Source organism: Haliaeetus leucocephalus, unplaced genomic scaffold (assembly GCF_000737465.1).
Source record: "Haliaeetus leucocephalus isolate CR32 unplaced genomic scaffold, Haliaeetus_leucocephalus-4.0 Scaffold495, whole genome shotgun sequence".
In the NCBI taxonomy this organism is placed as follows: Eukaryota; Metazoa; Chordata; class Aves; order Accipitriformes; family Accipitridae; genus Haliaeetus; species Haliaeetus leucocephalus.
Window position 1 is genome coordinate 420,734 of NW_010972931.1, and position 18,688 is coordinate 439,421.

Consider the following 18,688-nt stretch of genomic DNA (forward strand, 5'->3'; position numbering starts at 1 on the left):
GTGGACCCTAAAGGGAAAGAAGCAAAGGAAATATGATTTTCCTTTAACCTGGATGAATTTTCTTACCATCAGGCTATTGAGATAAAGACGTAATGTCTTTCCTTCCTGCTTATTGAGAAGAGATTGGCATGGATGCTTGACGACTTCTGTGTCTGAGCAAAAGAAAATGTGCAAGCTTGCAACCCCAGATTTAGGTGCCTAAGAAATAAAATTAGGAAGACCTTTTCTTTATGTAGGACACCAATATATAGGCTTCCAAATTTTGTGAATTATTATGTTTCAATGCAAGTAGATCTGTGTATGCAAGTCTGTACATGCTTCAGTGACCTATTCCTTTCCAAAACAGTTTAGTAACTTACATAGTAACAACAGAAAAGGCATGCAAACATTAGATTGTTAACAAAATATTGATGCTGTTCAAATGTTTGCCCAATATCTTTGGCATCCATTAACTGTATGAATCCCTTCGTTACCTACTTCCTAAGCGAGGTATTTCCAAGGCAAGTAGCTTCACATATCAGTGAATTATTCCACAGTCTCCAGTTTAAGCATTGGAAATCACAGGAAGATAGTTACAACTAATACAGATATGACAAGTAATACAGATATTTAGACGTACCTAGTTGGGACTAAAGCTTGCCAAATACTATTTATTGAAATTGGCTCAAACTTGGAAAATAAAAGGATTTAATGTGTATGTATGGGGAGTACTGTCCTGTCAAAGGCAGGTATCCCTTCGATAGCTAGTAAATAATTTCCCTCTATCAGCAGATTAGAACAAGCTATTGTGCAGCTAACATCTCAACAGTGGATTGCAAATTAAATCCCCACTGGGGTTGCTGAGATGGAATCCCAGTCCCTTATCCTCTAAGCCACTCAGCTTTTCCTCTTAAGCAACTTAATAAAGATAATATTCATATCTGCATCTCATTATTCCTACATTGTATTCATACAATGTAACAGTTTTACTTTGTGGCAAAAGCTAACAAATTATGAAACATAAGTAATACAGAAAGCTGTGTTTTCAACTTTTATCTTTTGCCTGTGAATGCTGGAGGAGTGATTACATGAGGCATTGGACTTCTATAACATCTTCCAAGTAAAATTCTCGAACCATTAAAACTTTAATGAATTAAGCTTCACAACACTTCTCAGAGATTAATATCTGTTTATATAATTGCCTTGATTACCAGGGAGTGAGGGTGACTTTCTGTGACTAATTTTCAGATTAGATACCTAAACACAGGAGAGTCATCACTCTGATTCACTATGGACTACTTGCAGCTCTCAGTCTGAATCTCTTGCAGTAGGTACAGAAAAGTGGGAGGAAGCCAAAGCACTGCTAGTAAGAATTCAATGTGCGTCATAAAAAAAGACCCATACTTGGCTAGCCGTAGATGTGCTATGCAGAAAATTGCAAAGGAGGAGACAGAACTGCTGGCAATACAGTCGCCATCCAGCCCATGCTGGGTGATTTTTCTGAGGAAATAATTGTAGTTTGCATTACTTCAGCAGAAAAGAGGGTTAGAAGAGTCTAGAGAAAGTACCCTCCATTCCTGTTTGCAGAATATCTATGAACTTTTTTACAGCCTGAAAGATACCACCTTAACCTGCAGTCTTCCCTTCATCTATAAGTCTGCCATAATCTGGATAATTTCTCACAAAAAAGATCTGTTGTTTTAGGAGAAACACAATATACCAAGAATAATTTTCCATTTCAGAATCTCTGAAAACTAGTATATTTTACTGCTAAAGAGTTTTTTGGATTTCTGCTGTGACTATTTTTTTTCACTGTAGCATTTTTCTTCCAGGTTGATTTCACTGTTTGCGTGTAGAGCCTAAAATCATGTAATGTGTAATTTGCTTTGGTTTTCTGTTCTGACATGGAAAAGAGGCTTTGTGTGTGATTACTATAAACAATTTTAACCTGAAGATTCTTAGAAGAACAAATCAAGTCTCATCTTCAGGTGAAAAAATAATGGATGTTGTCATGAACCTTTATTATATTTATTTTGCATTTTAAATGCTTGTATTGAAAATAGAATCAGATCCTTAGCACTCCTCCACACATTTCCAAAGCCTATATCCAGTCAAATAGAGGTTGGAGGAGACTGGGCAGCCCCAGGTTCACACAGGAAATATCACTGCATTTTTGACACAGTCTTATACTGTAGGTATCTACAGCTGTCAGAAAAGGATCCTGAAGTAGACAGACCCTTGGTCTGACCCAGTACGGGTTCTCCCATGTTCATACCTAGTCACTGGTTAACAGGAATGAACTGAGGAGAAGTAATTGCACCAACTTTCCTGTTCTTTTTACACAGTCTATTTCTGAGAACTGCAGGCATTCCTTTTAAATTACTGATTCTTTTTTGCTTTCTTTCTATTGGTTTGGATTTACTTTATGTCCCCTTTATCTTGGCTGATACTGGAGCCCAATAACCACACCATACTGGTTCAGCTTAGTGCATTTCAAGCCCATAGATTGTAATAATATCCCACCTTTAATAGTGACTGATCATTCAGGTAGACATTTACAGGATTATTATTTTCATAACAATGTCTTTTCTTCACCATATGCTGCAATATCATTGTTCCAAATTCAGCAATGGTTTGGGAAGTTGTCTCATTACTAACAGTGTTGTAGGCTTCTTTAAATAGTAAACAGTCTTCAGTATTTTTTATTTGTGATCCAAGATGCAGAACCACAAAGGACCTTGTTTTGGAACCACTACATCACTAATTGTAAACCAAAGATATGCTAATGTGAGAAATTAGCCATATCTTAGAGAACAAGGAAATTGAATTGTAGCACACTTCCATTTCTGATACCAACCAAGAATATGGCTATTTGGCAGTAAATGTCATATCACTTGATTTTACAGGACTACAGGCATTTGGGACGTAGTGGAGAATGAAATTTGAACACTTATTGTAGTGAAAGTCTGTAATTAATTTCTCAACTCGAGTGAGAAATCTGTTCAGATGCTTTTAACTTATTTAGATCGATCTCAGCATTAAATCATCTTTTGCATAGAGCCTCAGTAGAGAACAATAATTCCATTTCACAGAAAATGTCAAGATTGTGACATTTATTTTTGTTTTGCCCTGGAATGAAAATCAAGCATTCTGAATTTCTGTGCCGAAATAAATACTCTTTCATGTCCAGTCTTTCAAAAATGTTTGGAAAGTATTGAAATGCTTTGCCTCAAACATAGTAAAATTTTTCTTACTGGAAGTGTTAACAATTAAATGTGTTGACTTTTTACTTTTGGACCTAGATAAGTTCAAGAGTGGCCATTTCAACATCGATCAGGTTTTCATGTAGCAGTATGTCTACACAGCAACCAAAGATGTGTTGTAAAGAAAATGAGCTTCTAAACTTACTGGCTCAGGTATCCAAGAGCAATGCAGTTGTGACTGCGCAAACTCCAGCCCCTCAGTGATGACCCAAAGTTCTTGACAGGACTTGTGCAGCTTACCATGAAACTCTATAGACCCACATGTGTGGATTGTGTTCCAGTTCCAGCATCAGCATTTTGCAGGTCTGGATGGAGAAGCAAGAGAAAACTATTGGAAAGAGACTGGGAAAAAGACTTGGTCATAAACATGACCCTCATGCTCTGTCCACACAGCTGCACTCTGCTGTTGGGAGGGTAGGAGAGTGTTTGGAAGTGGAGCACTGGAAGTAGGAGTGGCAGTTGGGGCATCCATCTCCTCCCTGGGCCCACTAATGAGTGGGAAAATAAAGAAGCCTTCAAGCTCAGTGCTCTTTTGGCCGGAGTTTTCAGACTCTTTTAAAATGAAAAACATGAACATGGATTTTATCCTTTGAGGGGTGCAATTTTTAAAAGAAAAAACATGTGAAAAAATTAGACCTGAAGTTCCACATTTCATTATTTCTTTTAGCTCTTTCCTTAAGCACTGGTTGCAGTATGATGCTGACATGCTAGTAGTACATAGTGATAGTTTTTAGCCACAGGTTGGCTATATTTTTGCACAGTATGGATGCTTATCACACTGCATCTGTGATAGCTATATGTTTTTGCTTTGAGGTTCACAGAGGTGTCATTGACCATCACTGTATCCCTTCAAAATGAACTTAAAAACAAGCTAAAGGAATCTCTACATTCAATTTTTTTTTTAGAAGCCCACTTCAAAAGCAAATTGGAAGTGATGTCTGAGAGGTTTTCCAGAATAGCTGTCTCTGGTGGGCAGGATTGCAGGACAGGTGATCCAAAAATACTCCTTGGATTGTCCCTCAGGATCTACTCAATTTATCTGCCTAACACAGTCATATACACTAAGACTTCTGCATTGGAGTTGATGCCAGAAGTGGTGTGAGAGAGATTCTGAAAAATCTCTGTAGAAGTATTCTGTGGGAAAAGTAAATAGAACTGATGTGACGCTGTTGGCAGTGGCAAATCCCTGTCTGTTTGTTTAGGGGTTTTTGTTTGTTTATTTTTACAATATTTGCAACTGTGTTTGAGGGGGAGGAAGGTTGAGACAGCGTCTCATCACATAATTCCTTCCAATAGCAGCTAAAGCCCAGAAGTAATGGCTGTTTTGTTACTGAGATACCACACACAAACCTCAACAAACTTAAATGTCTGCCTTCAAAAAGAACTGCTGCATTGACATTAGTTAGAAGAAAACAGTTTAAAAAAGGGAAGCTGTGTTCTTACCAAATTGCCTCCTCCTTTTCCAGCACATCAGCAGTTTTTTAACTACACAAACACAAGAAATAGACTCTTTGGTCAGCCAATCAACACACCTAACAGTAAACAAAACTATTACAGAGTAAAATCAGCTACTTTTTTTCCATATTAGACTTGAAAAGGTGGGGAACATGGAGGGAAGAAATGCTTCTTCTAGGGCAGGAAATTGTCCCAGGCAGTGCTGCCCTCCTTCTTGCCCTCTGTGGTTAGAGATGAACCTCAGAAAGGCCTGCAGACATAAGTTCCTAGAGAAGATGGGGTGAACAAAATCCCCAGTCTCTGAAACATGGGCTGGCTGGACTCTAGCACACTTGCTACATTAAAATGGTGTTTCAAGTTCTTGCTCAGATACTATCAAGCAGGAGAGTTGGCAGCCTGTCCAGATATTCTTCATCCATTACCAGTATTTAAGAAGGCTCTTTTCTCCACTTCAGCAGCAGTATTCTTTGTCTTATGTTGGGAATGAGACTAATTAAAACAATCTGGAGTCCTCCAGACAGGGAAAGAAGGCACTTGCATTCTCTATCTCCCTCACCAACTCTGAAAGTTTACCTGACCCAAAGATGTCCCTAGCATTAGTTCTGGGAAGGAGGGAAAGGTTTGTAGCTTGTGATGATTGCTACTGAAATGAATGTAAGTTAACAGCACTATCTTCCCACCAGCACAAGTCCATCAGAGAAGAAAGCAGAAGAAACCTTTCTGTTCTAGGTGTATACTTCCCACAGCTGTGAAGTGATTTACAAAAAAGTGATTGAGCTGATGGTTTTTAAGAGCTGAACCAGACCTAGGAGTTCCTGCAGTTGCTTCAGCAACTTCCTTCTCACTACCAGCCTTATCTTCTGAACTCTGGCTGATCGGTGTCACACTAACACAGTATTCTTCAGAGGAGCTCTTTACCTCCAGTAGAGTGAGTTTTGTCACTTGATGTTCTTCATGGCCTGCATCTCCTCTCTTTGCTTTCCAGTGTTGATACAGAGGTTCCACAAATGCAGCTTCTCAGAGCAAAGAAGGGGTCTGTTTCTATATTTACCTGCTCCATTGAAGAATGTGGCTTCTAGAGTGGCTTGTAACACCATCTGAGAGCTCCACTTACACAACTCAGAGAGAAAGGGTGCTGGAAGTGACAGTACAAATTCATTGCTGCCTATCCTAGGAGCATCATTGCAGGGGGAAATCCTAGACAATTGCTGCTGTAAGGGCAGGCTTTGTGAGGTGAAATAAATCAATGAATAATGATTACCTCTGATGGCAGCGGCAGCCAGCAGCACAACTGTGAGGGTGAGACAGGCAATACATGCTAATAGGCTGGGGGAATCCTGTCTTGACAGTTTTCATCCTGCTCCATTTCTTTCAGCAAATAAGATGCATCTGTTTGCCTCCAGCTCTGGGCAAACAAAGTAAACAGTCATGCTACAGCAGGTCACAGTGTGACTTCATGTGGGTAAACTGAACTACTCTGAAGCAATATGCGTTTATCCAGCAAAAGGACGCCCAAGACAACATGTGCTGAGGGTAGTTAGCAAATGCCATGGACAAGGAATGTCTCAACAGTAAGTCAGAGCAGAACAGAAAACGCCAAGTGCAATTGTCAAGGTGCAACGAAACACAGTGGTAAACACTCAAGCCAAAATAAAATGGCCTGTTATTTAAGCTTCCTCTCCCTTTCTTTCATCAAAAAATATCTGCATAATTTCTGTAGTTGCCATCTTTTTTTTTTTTTTCCCCTCACTTCACAATGTCCACTTAACCACAGTAAATGTAACAAACATTCGGGGTTGGCCTCTAGGATTCAGTGTATTCCTGACTCTCCTAAGAAAGAGCGAGAGCATGGATCAGGAATCCCTTCTGTCTGCAACATCTTGTCTTCAATATGCTGCTTAATAGGATCCATCAGTTCTCATTCACAGGTATAATGACAAGCTGCTTCATTTGAAATTTCCATTGTTCTGGATGCCAGCCACAGGTTTCAGGGAAATCAAGCTATTTAGCTTTTAGATTCCCTGATAGGCCAGCTAAAAAGCTTCTCCTCCTGTATTACATTAATTTATCTGCCAGAATGTATGTGTTTCCCAGATCTCATAGTTGCTAATGAAGTGTGAATAGCTGTGGATCTTGATAACTAAAACCTTATATTGATTATTGGTTACAGAAAGCCATGTTTTCCATGAATGAAGAAATAATGTTTGACATTATCCTGGGATTTATTAAAGATATTAAATTATAAGAAGGGGAGCTATTTCTCCCTTTTTCATGTATTTCTTTCCATAATTATATGTGTTAGATATTTTTGTAGGTTTTGTTCCTTTGTGGAAAAGCTTTTAAGCTTTTTCTATAACATTTGTCATTTCTGTTTTATGGGGCTGATGTTTTTGTTGACCAGGACAGAGACTGTTTCTACTTTAGGACCTAGATACGTCCTGCCTAGCTTGTGGCACAAATTCCTCAGCTAGGAACTCAGCCTTAGCTCCCTGTTTAATTAATGAAAAGGCACGTGTGCCTTGAAAGAATGGTCCGGGTACAAGTCAAATCAGATTAAGAGGGGTGTATGACTTCTATTTACACTAGAGCAAAACTAGAGAGAACCTGCTCCCCCCGTACAGTCAGGATGCAACTTTTAAATGTGGCTTCAGCAGAAGCTGTACAACTCTTCTGTGCCCCACTAGCCCCATCTGGTTTGAGGTTGCTTTTCTTCTGTATTTTTCCTTTTTTTCCTGAGATGGACTTATCTTGACCACTATTTCTGATTGTGATAACTAGTGCTGTCAAGGTGAAGGGCTATGTCTGTTTTAGTAAATGAGCCTGTGCCAGGGAACGTCCTGGGTATGGCAGTTCAATCCTCTGTGCAGTCAAAGTGCTAGAGCAGTCCCTGGCATCATTTTGGACCTGGCAGGCTGGCTCCCTTCCAGACAGATCTGGGCATGGTTCAGGAAATGGCACAGGCCAAGGACTATTCCCAGTAGGCAACTTGGGTGCATCCTCTCTGCTGTGGAGAGCAGGAAAGTGTAACAGCATAGACATGGGTCTCTAACCATTTGCCTTAGGGCAGAGAACAGTTAAGGTCGCATTTGAGTTACCAGGACAGACAAAGCAAGAGGCCCTCCATATTTACCCTGTATTATGAATCCCTTGGTGCTTTAGAGGTGCTGCACAAAGCATCCAAGGTAAGCATGAATGATCCAAAACCCACTGAAAGCAGTGGATGCCTTCTGTTGTTACTAATGAGTTTTCAGTCAGACTGTAAATGAGCACTAGATGTTAAAAGGAGAAGTATTTGAAAAAAGAACATACGAGGACAGATATATGTTATGGATATACATTTAAAGAAAGGAGAGGAAAACCGAGGACTTTGACAGAAAAGAAAACCACAACCCAGCCAGGTGAGTTACTGCTGGGCTTTTAATAACATACTGGTTTTTTATGTCTTGCTGCACAAGAGTCTATGGTGATTCCACCTAAACACTGATACCAGTCATCGATCTATACTTTGCTTTAGACTTTATTAAATAGGCTAAATATATAATTTCCTTACAAAACTAGTAGTTTCTCAAAATGTTTCAGTATTGCACTTTAATCTGTCATCTGAATAGAGCCTATACTGGCCCATTTTCTAATTTAGCGATAACAGCATTAGTTCAGCCTAAATACTACTTATGAAATAACTATGATGTTTGGATCCTATATTTTATGTTTGGGAAAAAAGAGCTTTATAATAGGGTATTTGGAAGTCATAGCTAAATTAAAAGAGTTTAAGTTACTCTTTTGACAAAAAAGTTACATCATGTAGACTTTCAGTGCATTGGGTTTCTTTTAAGAGTGAAACAATGACTCAAAAAGGAAAACAAAAAGCAGGTATATTAAATGATTTCCATGATTGCTATACTCTGACTTTTCTTTCCAAAACAAGTGAAATTTCATTCCATCCTGTGCCTTATGACTTCGCTGTGAGTTTTAAAGTCCGTCTCTTCCAGGAACACTGAAAAGAAGAGGCAACTGTGGATTTCGTGAGCTGCCTCTTTTGCATACCTTTCCTCTTCCACTTTTAGAGTAATGTTGTTGATGTAATTATGGGTTTATTGGAATACAGAGCTTGCTTGTAAAGAAATAATTGTTACACTTTGATTTGTCATACTCTGATTAAAAGCACTGTACACTTGATTGCTTCCAGCTATTAACTGTGCTGCAGTTGAGGGGCAAATTATGCCCCCAATCCAAACATCCATACATCCTTGTAGTCCATACATCCTCATTAACTGCAAGATTAGTCAGAGCAGAATTTGACTGAGTCAGAGATACCTTTTTGGCAAAGTCAGTTTATCAAAATAATAATCCAAACACTGTTCACTGTTGCAAAGAATCTGTAGGTTTCACTTAAAGCTTATATTCCTTTTATAATCGTGAACTCCCACCATGGTCTTACAGCTGATACCTGTCTGTAGCTAGTCTCTCACAAGTAGGGATGGATGACTCTTCAAATAACATTTATTACGAGCTGGAAACTGTTAAGATGCTGTTACTTGAAAAAAAAAAAAAATTGAAACCTGGTAAATAATCCATCTGTCTGGTGAGAACAGCAGAGCACAAGTCTGGACAAAAAGCTAACATTCAGTGGGTTGGTGAAGATGTTCAACTGTAGGAACCACAGTTTTTTCTTTTCGTCTCTCCTAAAGTGTTTTTGATTGTTTCAGAAGTTGATAAGGAATGAGAAAGCAGTGCATACTTGTATCTGCAGGGTTTCATGGCAGCAGGGAAAAGTTGACATTAATGTGGAGAAGAGTCCAAACTGCTATATTAGGTGAGAAAGCATGAGGGTGAAGTGAATTTCAGACCAATGCTTGACTGCCTGGGGAGCAGCTCTGGGGAAAGGGTGCTGGGGGCCCTGGGAGCCGGGCAGGAGCCGGCAGCAAGCCCTGCAGCAGAGACGGCCAGCAGCATCTGGGGCTGCATCAGCAGGAGCACAGCGAGGAGGTCGGGGCAGGGGTTGTCCCCTCTGCCCAGCACTTGTCGTTAGACCACGTCTGGGTACCGTGGCCGGTTCGGTGCCCCCCGGTGCAGAAAGACACCCATAACCTCCTTGGAGCAGGGGTGCGCGAGGGACCTCATGAGGTCCCTTCCAACATGAATTACCCAGTGATCCTAGGTGAGATTTGCAGTACTGGGACAGTACACTGGTTACACCTGACTAAAGCATCCTCTTGTTATCCTATTTCTAGAAAAGATTTTCTTCAGAAACTCACCCATTTGACACAAAGTCCAAAAGAAAAGAACTGTACTTTTTTGCTAGGGCTACACTCTGGCTTCCCCAGGAGTCTTTTAGAAGTTACACAACTTATGCAGTTACACTTTTTCCATAGACTCACATGAATCTGCTCCAACGAGGAGCTGAAGATGCCTATATATAGGAAATTAGTACAAGTACCTTTATATAATCCAGAATATTTTGAAACAAAATACAGGCTTCTTTCCCACATTAAATAAGACTCTATGAAGTATATTTTCTCTATATATTCTTCTATTTAGAAACTAAAGGTGTGCAGTTCTTACAGTGACTGAACAGAGCAAATGGGATAACACATCTCTTATCTAGATAGCTGTCCCAAAAGATATGCTGCATATCCATCCACTACTTGTTTCTGCCAATTTGAGATGACACTTTAGCTCAATAGTAGCTATCCACAATTCTTTGTAGTATTTCATCTTACAGATATAAAGAGAAAAGATGACCTTTTTTTTCCAAGAGCCCTTCATGAATGCCATGAAAAGATACCAATGTACCTATGAAACAAAAGGCCTCTGGAAATAGGAGTGCAAGAAAAATTCTTTTGACTTGCACATTCTCAAATGAATTGCGGATGTCAGACAAATCAATAAATCTTTCGGATATCAAGAAAAATAAGGATCCCAGCTGATTCCCCTGAGACTCTTTATGTAAAAGGTGGTACAATAATTACGTAGGTGGATTATGATCTATAGGCAAGTGCACTGACTATTAACATCTAAAAGTGACATTTCCTTTTCAGATAAATTTAATATGAGCTGCAAAGATGCATTTTGCAGTCAACTTGCCTGTACAAAAGCTAAATCAGGCATGCTCTTATAATTGTATTGTATGCATTTTCCAGCTCAGACTCTGGTTCTACTACCTCTCCCAAGTCAGTTACTGTGGGTAGAGCTGGCCTAATTTTTTCAATGCATAGCACATCTGCCTAAATATGTAGTTTACGAAACAGTGCCACTGAAACACTCCAGTCAGGTCCGGCAAAAAAAAAAAAAAAGATCGGCAATCAGGGCAAGGGAGGAAGCAAAAAAAAAAGTTGAAATGTTTTATTCTGACAGCTTGGAAATGAACTTTTTGACTTTCCAAGACAGCTTTTTTGTTAGAAGAGGAAAAGTTAAGAAAGATTCAGAGTTAGATAACTGAAAGCTAAACAAAGCCAAGAAGGCCCTGTTCTATGAAATGAAACATTTCAAGTTAAGCAGATGGTTATATAGTTTTTATTTCATTAATTATTTTTTTAAATGTTGGTACTTCATAAACCAGGTGGGTTTTTTCAGTTCAGGCATAAAAATGAAAAATTAACCATGCAGTCAGCATTAAGTTTGAAAATCTGCAGGAAAAGTACCTGTTACCTGGTGAAAAAATGTTTTTCCTGTCCCCTTGAAAAAGGTTCATGTGCTCAAGACTTATAAGAATATATTTTATGTTTGGGAGAGCTGAGGATGTCATTGGAAGTATGGATGGATGCTGTAATGTTGGTTTTAATAGCTAGTCTTTTGACCTCCATTGGTTCTTGCTGTCATTATGACAAAGCTTAAATAGACACAACCAAAATAAAGGAATAGCTCTTTGAGAGCTGTCATAGAAGAAAAATTTCCATTTTAGAGTGCTAAATGAGGGCCTCGGCACCCGGGTCAGCCATAGTATGTCAGCCCTGTAGCTAAGGCCAGCTCTTAGCAGGGGGTGGAAGGAGGAAAACTGAAATGGAGTTAAACAGAGAGAGAACTGAATTCATCTTTGTATTCCATGAAACAAACCTGATCCTGGCAAGGAAAGAGTATGTATATATGTTCACCAAAAAATGAAGAGAAATACAGAGAAGAGAGAGAAATCCTTCAAAAAATGCATAGCCTTGCCAGTGCAGCATCTCATGCAGCCTTATCAGCCCTGCCACACAGCGGTGGAGTGGAGATAGCCAGGGACACCTGAATTGCAGTGGGGGTCCCTCCTACCATCCCCAACCCGTTCATGGTCTTATCTCCTGGCTCCGAACCTGCCTCCGGCCCCTGAGCTCCAGTGGGGAGCACCACTCAGGCACAGCTGATGGCTGAGCCCCGTTTCTTGTGGTGCCCTGGGCTGACAAAGCCAGGCAAGCTCAGAGCCAGCTCCGGGCACTTTGCTGTGAGCTGTTCTGCTTCATGCGGATGTGCCGTCGGTCAGAAGGGGAAGAAGAGTTTTGCCTTTCTCTCTGAAGAAATGCCTGTGCATTGTATATTGCTTGGGAACTCCTTCAGGATCAAATCTCCTCTTGATGCCTTGAAGACATTTAACTAAAAGGCTATATGACATGAAAACCTGGAACTTTATAGAAAATTACAATTGATGGCTGGAGAGCCCTGAGGCAGGGTAAATAATGCCCACGGGGAGGCTCTGCTGGGAGGAATCTTGCTACATACGGTTTCATATCAAAAGCCATTTCATTTCTTGTGGGAGGAGATAAGAGAAAAATATAAACCCATGTTATAGCTGTTGCTAGTATCACCTAATGCAACGGTGAAAGGCATTGCAGTGATGACAGCAATATATGAACTCGTGAAATAGAGTAGAATCTAAAATAGGGGCAATACAAACATTTGTTGAGTTTTATCAGCTGATATTTGTGTGAAAATAAACAGTACAAATTTTGTTAATGCCTTTCATTTCCATGAACTCTAAATGGCTTCAAGTGGAACACTAGCAAAAAAAAAGAAAAACCCTGAAAAAATCACTGACTTAAACCTTCCACATTTATCACTGCACTTGTGAATTTAGTGATTAATTAAACTAATTTGGTAAAGTAGTTTGGTTTCTGTGTGTTAGTTTTTTCTACTTAGTGTGAAAGCCACTAGTTAATAGGAAGCTCACAAGCTTTTTCTCTGTTTGTGTCAGGTGCTGAAACTAATCTGAACTTGAGGAGCAGGGAGGATCCAAATACATTAGATATTGGATCAGAAACCCAGGATAAAAATGCAAATAACCATGGAACTCAGTCATCAAATCCACTGTCCAGTTCTGTGATGGCTGAAAATGGAAATTCAGTATCAAATGGTAAGCAGTTTCTAATCCCAAAGCCCTTCTAACATAAAATTGCTGAAGTGTTTCGTTGAATGTACTGCTTAAGATCTGGTCGAGCTGGAATCTTCTGAGTTGCGAAATATCTGTGTTTCTGGCACTGGCTTAACTTTGTATGTGTGAACTGATAAGCCCCTTTCCAATAAAAGCTGAATGTGAAGAAAATAAAACAGCCTATGTTGAGGAATTTGTAATTAGCTCAGCTTCGAGTCTGTAAGCAGCCAAAGGCATGGAGGACTGAGATTTGAGATTTCTGATCCTATAATCAATACAAATGGGACAGAAAAAGGAGAATCAGGATCTCCCTTTGCTACAGGTGCCTTACTAGTGAATGACAAATTGTTTATCATTGCAACAAGATGATCAAAATGGTGCAAGAGCAATGACAGAAAGAATGAAATCTTTCAAGGTCCTAAAAGCATAAATCTTAAGGATATAACACCTGTATTACATAAAATCACACAATACAAATAGACAAGTATGAATAGACACAAGACAAATAGAAAGTATTTATTTCAATGGAATGTGGAGAAGCAGATGTCTAAATACTTGCATGGCACTGCGTACAATTATCTTCATACTGAAAACTTAAGTCTAAATATGGGTTGTGTAAGCAGAACAGTTGTATAGCCTTTACTGTTAAGGGTAGAACTACACATAATGCAGTTGGTAGTTAGAGAGCTATACTGGAAAACTCAAAGGGAAAAATACTAGGTCAAGTGCAATAACTGCATTTTGTTTTCCAAATATGCTATCCTTTAAAAAAAAAAAAAGGCTAGAGCTGCTTAATATGCAGTGTTTTGAAATGAAAAATCAAGCTTTATTATCAAAATTGAATACTTGAAATATTTCCTTTCTTTTCAAGAAAACCTATTCTCCAAATTCTGCAGTGCTTGGCCAAAATAATTCTTCCTGTTCTCTCTGATAATCAAAGCAGAAAGCTGATCCAATCTGAGAAGTTATACGAATGTAAAGGTGCATTCGTTCCTGTGTGGAACCAGGAACACACTGACAGAAGAAAAAGGCATCTTTGTCGATTGTAACCATGTCCCCATTTGTATCAATATAATAATTTGGGGAGGAGGGGAGCATATTTTCAGTACATATAACAGTCAGACTCTTAAATTAACACAAAAACTGTGGGTAGACCAAGTCTTGATTCCTTTCTATGTAGTATTTTAACCATATATTCTGATGTCCTAATGGGACCTGTGGGAGATCAGCTTTTTATAAGAGCAACCATTTTATCCCCAAACCCCTTAACTTGGAGTGTAATCACAAGAGCTGTGTTTCTTTCAGCTTAGAAATGAAATGATGCTTTAAGTTTCTTATTTGTGATGATTATAGTTAGTTAGGAAATGATCTCAGTTACTGAAATAAATAGTCATTGCTTGAATAAAAGGCCAGCTAATACATGAGAGGTGCTTATAATTGTGTGAAGTTTTAATCAGTCTGTTTGCAATCACTAGTAGCCAGGGCTGTTCATATTGATAATATACAGTATCTGCTATGCATAAACTAATTCTTTTCAAACTATTTGTAAATCAAAAGTTTAATCATAAATGTGTAATGTCATGCAATGGAATTTTCCAGTAAGGTATTTTTTCCATTACAAAACACTGATTCATCAGACCCAAACTTTTCATGGAAGGTTCCCAATTTTGATGCAGCTTTGATAAGGAATTGTTTTGATATTCACTGTATACTATGAGTAGAAAAAAACTCCCTTTAGGTCTGGCAGTTTCCCACTGGGTAAGGAATTAACATTATTTGTGGTATTTCAAGGTTCAAGTCTATGTTTTGCCTATCAGACTGTTGTAGAAATGATGCAAGCTTTGATTTTATACTGATGCAGAGCAAAATCAGGTTATAAATTTTGTGATACAGAATGCTGGTTTTCCAGCCACGCTTAATAATAATTGAAAGAGTTGACAAGATGGAAAGCTCTGGTGTACTTTGATTACACGAATTCAAAACCAGTTTGCCAGTTTGCTTAGGAAAAATATCCTTCCAAGATTAAACCTTAACAACTTCATAGTTTTGCAGTCTGTGTCTTGTTGGATATATCTAGGCAATATTGGTATTTGAGAATGTGCCATGAGATGTTTCCATGTAAAATACTTTTTCATTTCTTTGTTACTGTACACCAAACTCCTCTAGCTTTGAGGAAAATAAAACCTGAAAGGCATTATTAAATAGTTGATACTGAGATTACAAAACTCCTGAATATAGAGTAATCTGCTTCCCGCTGTTACACAGTGCAACTATATAATCTACTTTCCACTGATAGAACTAGTCATACATTGCTCATATGAGTTAATGCAGAAAGCAGTTTCTTAAATAAGACTAGTCTTTTGCTGTCGTGAATGAAGTGTCAGCACCACTCCTCTGAAGCATCATGAAAATTAAAGTCACTATCGTCGTAAGAATAATCATTTTGACGAAGATGTTGATGTTGATGAATTCTGTAGAAAACCATTACTAAGCAGCTAAAAAGCTGGCTGGCTCAGCTTCCATGCAGATTAATGCTGTGCTGCTTTCGGAAGCAGAGTTTAATTTCTCGCACTGCTGTTAGTTCAGAATTTTAATAGAAGTTGCTTTTTCATTTTATATAATGTAATCCTCCTCTTCTTTATCTTTAATATTAGGAGTAACACCTTTCTACAGCTCTGTGCTATCAAACTGTGACTTTTCTGCCACAAATCTTCCACATCCCCCAGAGTTTTTAGTCTGAAAGAGCTCTTTTGCTATTTCTTGTCCAAACACAAAGAGTAATCAGAAAGCCTATAATAACCTTTTATGTTACAATGCTGAAAGTTGTGATCCTAAATCACCCAAAACACAGATCCTCTGGTGGGAGACACTCAAACACTGCAGGTAAAAGTTTGTCATTTCCAACTAGTACCTAATAGGATATAGAGGAGTGTTTAATCATTAAGTGAAATGTTTAAATACAACAACTGTAATAAGTGACTGAGGTGACCTAACCTTTGGTTAGTGAAAGGGAAAAATTCCCCAGATATCTGACCATTCTTAGCCCCAGTGTAGTGTGTTATAGAGGTACTTACTCTATGTAGCCCAAGTGAAAATTAGAGTAGATACTGTATAGGTAAGACAGCCCTGTTGGACCGAAGGAGCATTGTGCTGCATTGTGCCTAATGGTCATACAGGCACACACCTTGCACTGTGCTGTTCATCCAGCTCCATTGGCACGCCACTGTCCCACGAAGGAAGCCTCTCTGGTTATTCCTCTCCAGTTATAACTGAGATCCACTCCTCATGTACAGAGATCCTTGTGAATGGACTCACTATATAGTTCATGCAGATCGGCGTAAGCAGCTGTCTGTTTCACCAAAAGCCCTATGCATTATTCAGGTAAGGGGCTTAGACTTGTCTAACTTTGGCTGTCGAGAAGGTAACTGTTCTGCCTATGCAGGTCACCCGGGTGCTACAGTCCTACAGTCTGCTGTCTAGTCTCTTGAAACTTGCCACCAGATTTAAGCACATCTGCCTGAAGTCGCAGAATGGGAGAGGTGTCACAGCAGGTAACCTGACAGAAAAGGGGCATGTCACCATGACACTGGCTACATGCTGTTGAGCACAGAGCCTTACATCTTGTCCTTCCTGGTGGTGCCTCTTTCACACTATAGCAGCCAATGTGTCAAGTGGAGCTGAGCAGTAGACCCAGCCTGTGTGAATGCAGAATCACGGAGGAAGTTAGGTGGTTCGGGGAATGATGTGTGGCCACAGTTGCAAAGACCCAGAGACTCTGTGGTATTGGTGGTGGTCTGCAAATACAGATGTTGGAGGCCAGGAGGTGCAGGGTCTCCAGTTCGGGGTAGCAGAGCCTATGAGACTGGAATTTCTCTGGAACCACAGAACGACTTCCAGATGTCCAGTGATCTAGATCTCAATATTTGAGATGCAAGCTGTTTATCTGAAGGATTCTAAAGGGAGTATCTGAGAACAGGGCTAAAATGGGAAATAGTACAGAAAGAAGATTGGGGATTGAGTGTGGGATCTTCTTTTGAAGCAATATAGAAAAGGCATTACAGGGAGTAAGTGGGTAAAGGATCAGGTTTGTAGTTTGAATATACATATTGCTTGGGACAAGGCTGTATTCTTGATTATGTGAAAAAAATGGAATGCATTTCTTTCACTTCTCCAGTTAATTATTGATTGAATCATATTCCTTGCTTTCATTTTCACGACCACATGTAATTGCAGTAATAATGTTAGCAAGCATATTTTTGCCCCAAAATTGACAAATTAGACTTACTTTTGGTAGCTTGAGAATAGTTGCAAGAAAGCCCAGCCCAGATGATGTAATTTGTGTTCCAGCCTGAACCCCTGATTAACTTATGTTCTTGTAATTCTGCCCCTGTCCCTGCTAAACTTTTGCTTCCAACCTTGTGCTGAATTAAGCAAGGTCTTATTCAGCGCACAGCTGTGGTATCCTAATATTTACTTAGGTGTACGTAAAGGAAAACTCTTCAGGATGTAATCAGCTACTCCATTTATCTTTCCAAACTCCACCAAGCCTCTGCTTGCCATGTCTATGATGACGTGCTGTTGCTTACTTATTTGATAAGACCTCTTATCAAAGTGCTTTTCATAGAAATAAACAGAAAATCATTGATAACCTTATTCTTAGCTCAACGCTGTCATGGACGGTAGATCCTGAACTGTATAAATATAGTGCAAAAGCAGTATCTTTTTCAAAACATGCTGCTGGCCTAGGAAAGTATTTTCATTCATTTATGGTGGTCTAGAATCATGCAAATATTTTACATTATGTCTTTTATTTAAATTAAATGAATAACACCTACTTAAACAAGGCATTCTGCATTAAAATGTGGATATTTTTTAATTTGTTTGAGAAGTATCCAAACTGAATCCATGTGAATAAATTATTAGTTCAGGAAACGATTTGGAAAAAAAGGGATTTGTTTTGTGTTGACAAAAACTGTATTTTTGGAGGGAAATTTATTTCAAGCATTTCATTTGACCAAAAATACATGATTTTGCTGAGGGAGAATTTTAAGTTGGAGGACAGGGAATTTAATATGGGTAAGAAAGGGATAGTGGTAACCTAATATATATTTTACAAGCCTAGTATACTGGAGACCTTGAACATCAGACCTTGCCCCAGTACATACCTAATATATCAGGGACCAGCTTCAAAAAGTGGTAACTCCACCTCGAAACAACACATAGTTCAAATCACTGAGAGAACAGGGTCAGACTTCCTCTCTGCACCAGGCAGAAAAGTACTGAAGTGCTAGATTCTCACAAGATTTGACCTGGCTCCTGAGCTGCAAGCAGGGGTTCTATCTTCTTCACTGCCTGTGTGTGTCGAGAGGAAGTCCAGATGATGTGAAGCTGTAGAAGAAGATCCATATTTATGAATACTTTACACAAGCTTTATTCAGAAGAACAAATAAAAATCCAGCTGTCCATAGTTACAAAGCTGTGGACATGCACCATTATAAGGAAGAAACTAAAAGCAGGGTAGGGAGGCCAAAAAGGAATAAGCATCATTGCTTCTCTTTAAAATTCTTGTTCTATTTCTTTTGCAAAGTCAGGTTATTTTATAGGATTATTCATGCAACTTATATTTTCATGAGTTAAATCATATATCAGT

At 39.0% G+C, this 18,688-nt stretch overlaps 1 protein-coding gene across 1 annotated transcript in view; it reads left to right on the forward strand.

The window, feature by feature from the left end:
* MYO16 (myosin XVI) overlaps nucleotides 1-18,688 on the forward strand; it is a 305,367-nt gene that overhangs the window by 269,592 nt on the left and 17,087 nt on the right. Inside the window, exon 33 of the mRNA XM_010575622.1 lies at nucleotides 12,862-13,020. Coding sequence (XP_010573924.1) covers nucleotides 12,862-13,020 — 159 coding nt within the window. The remainder of the gene's footprint in view (nucleotides 1-12,861; nucleotides 13,021-18,688) is intronic.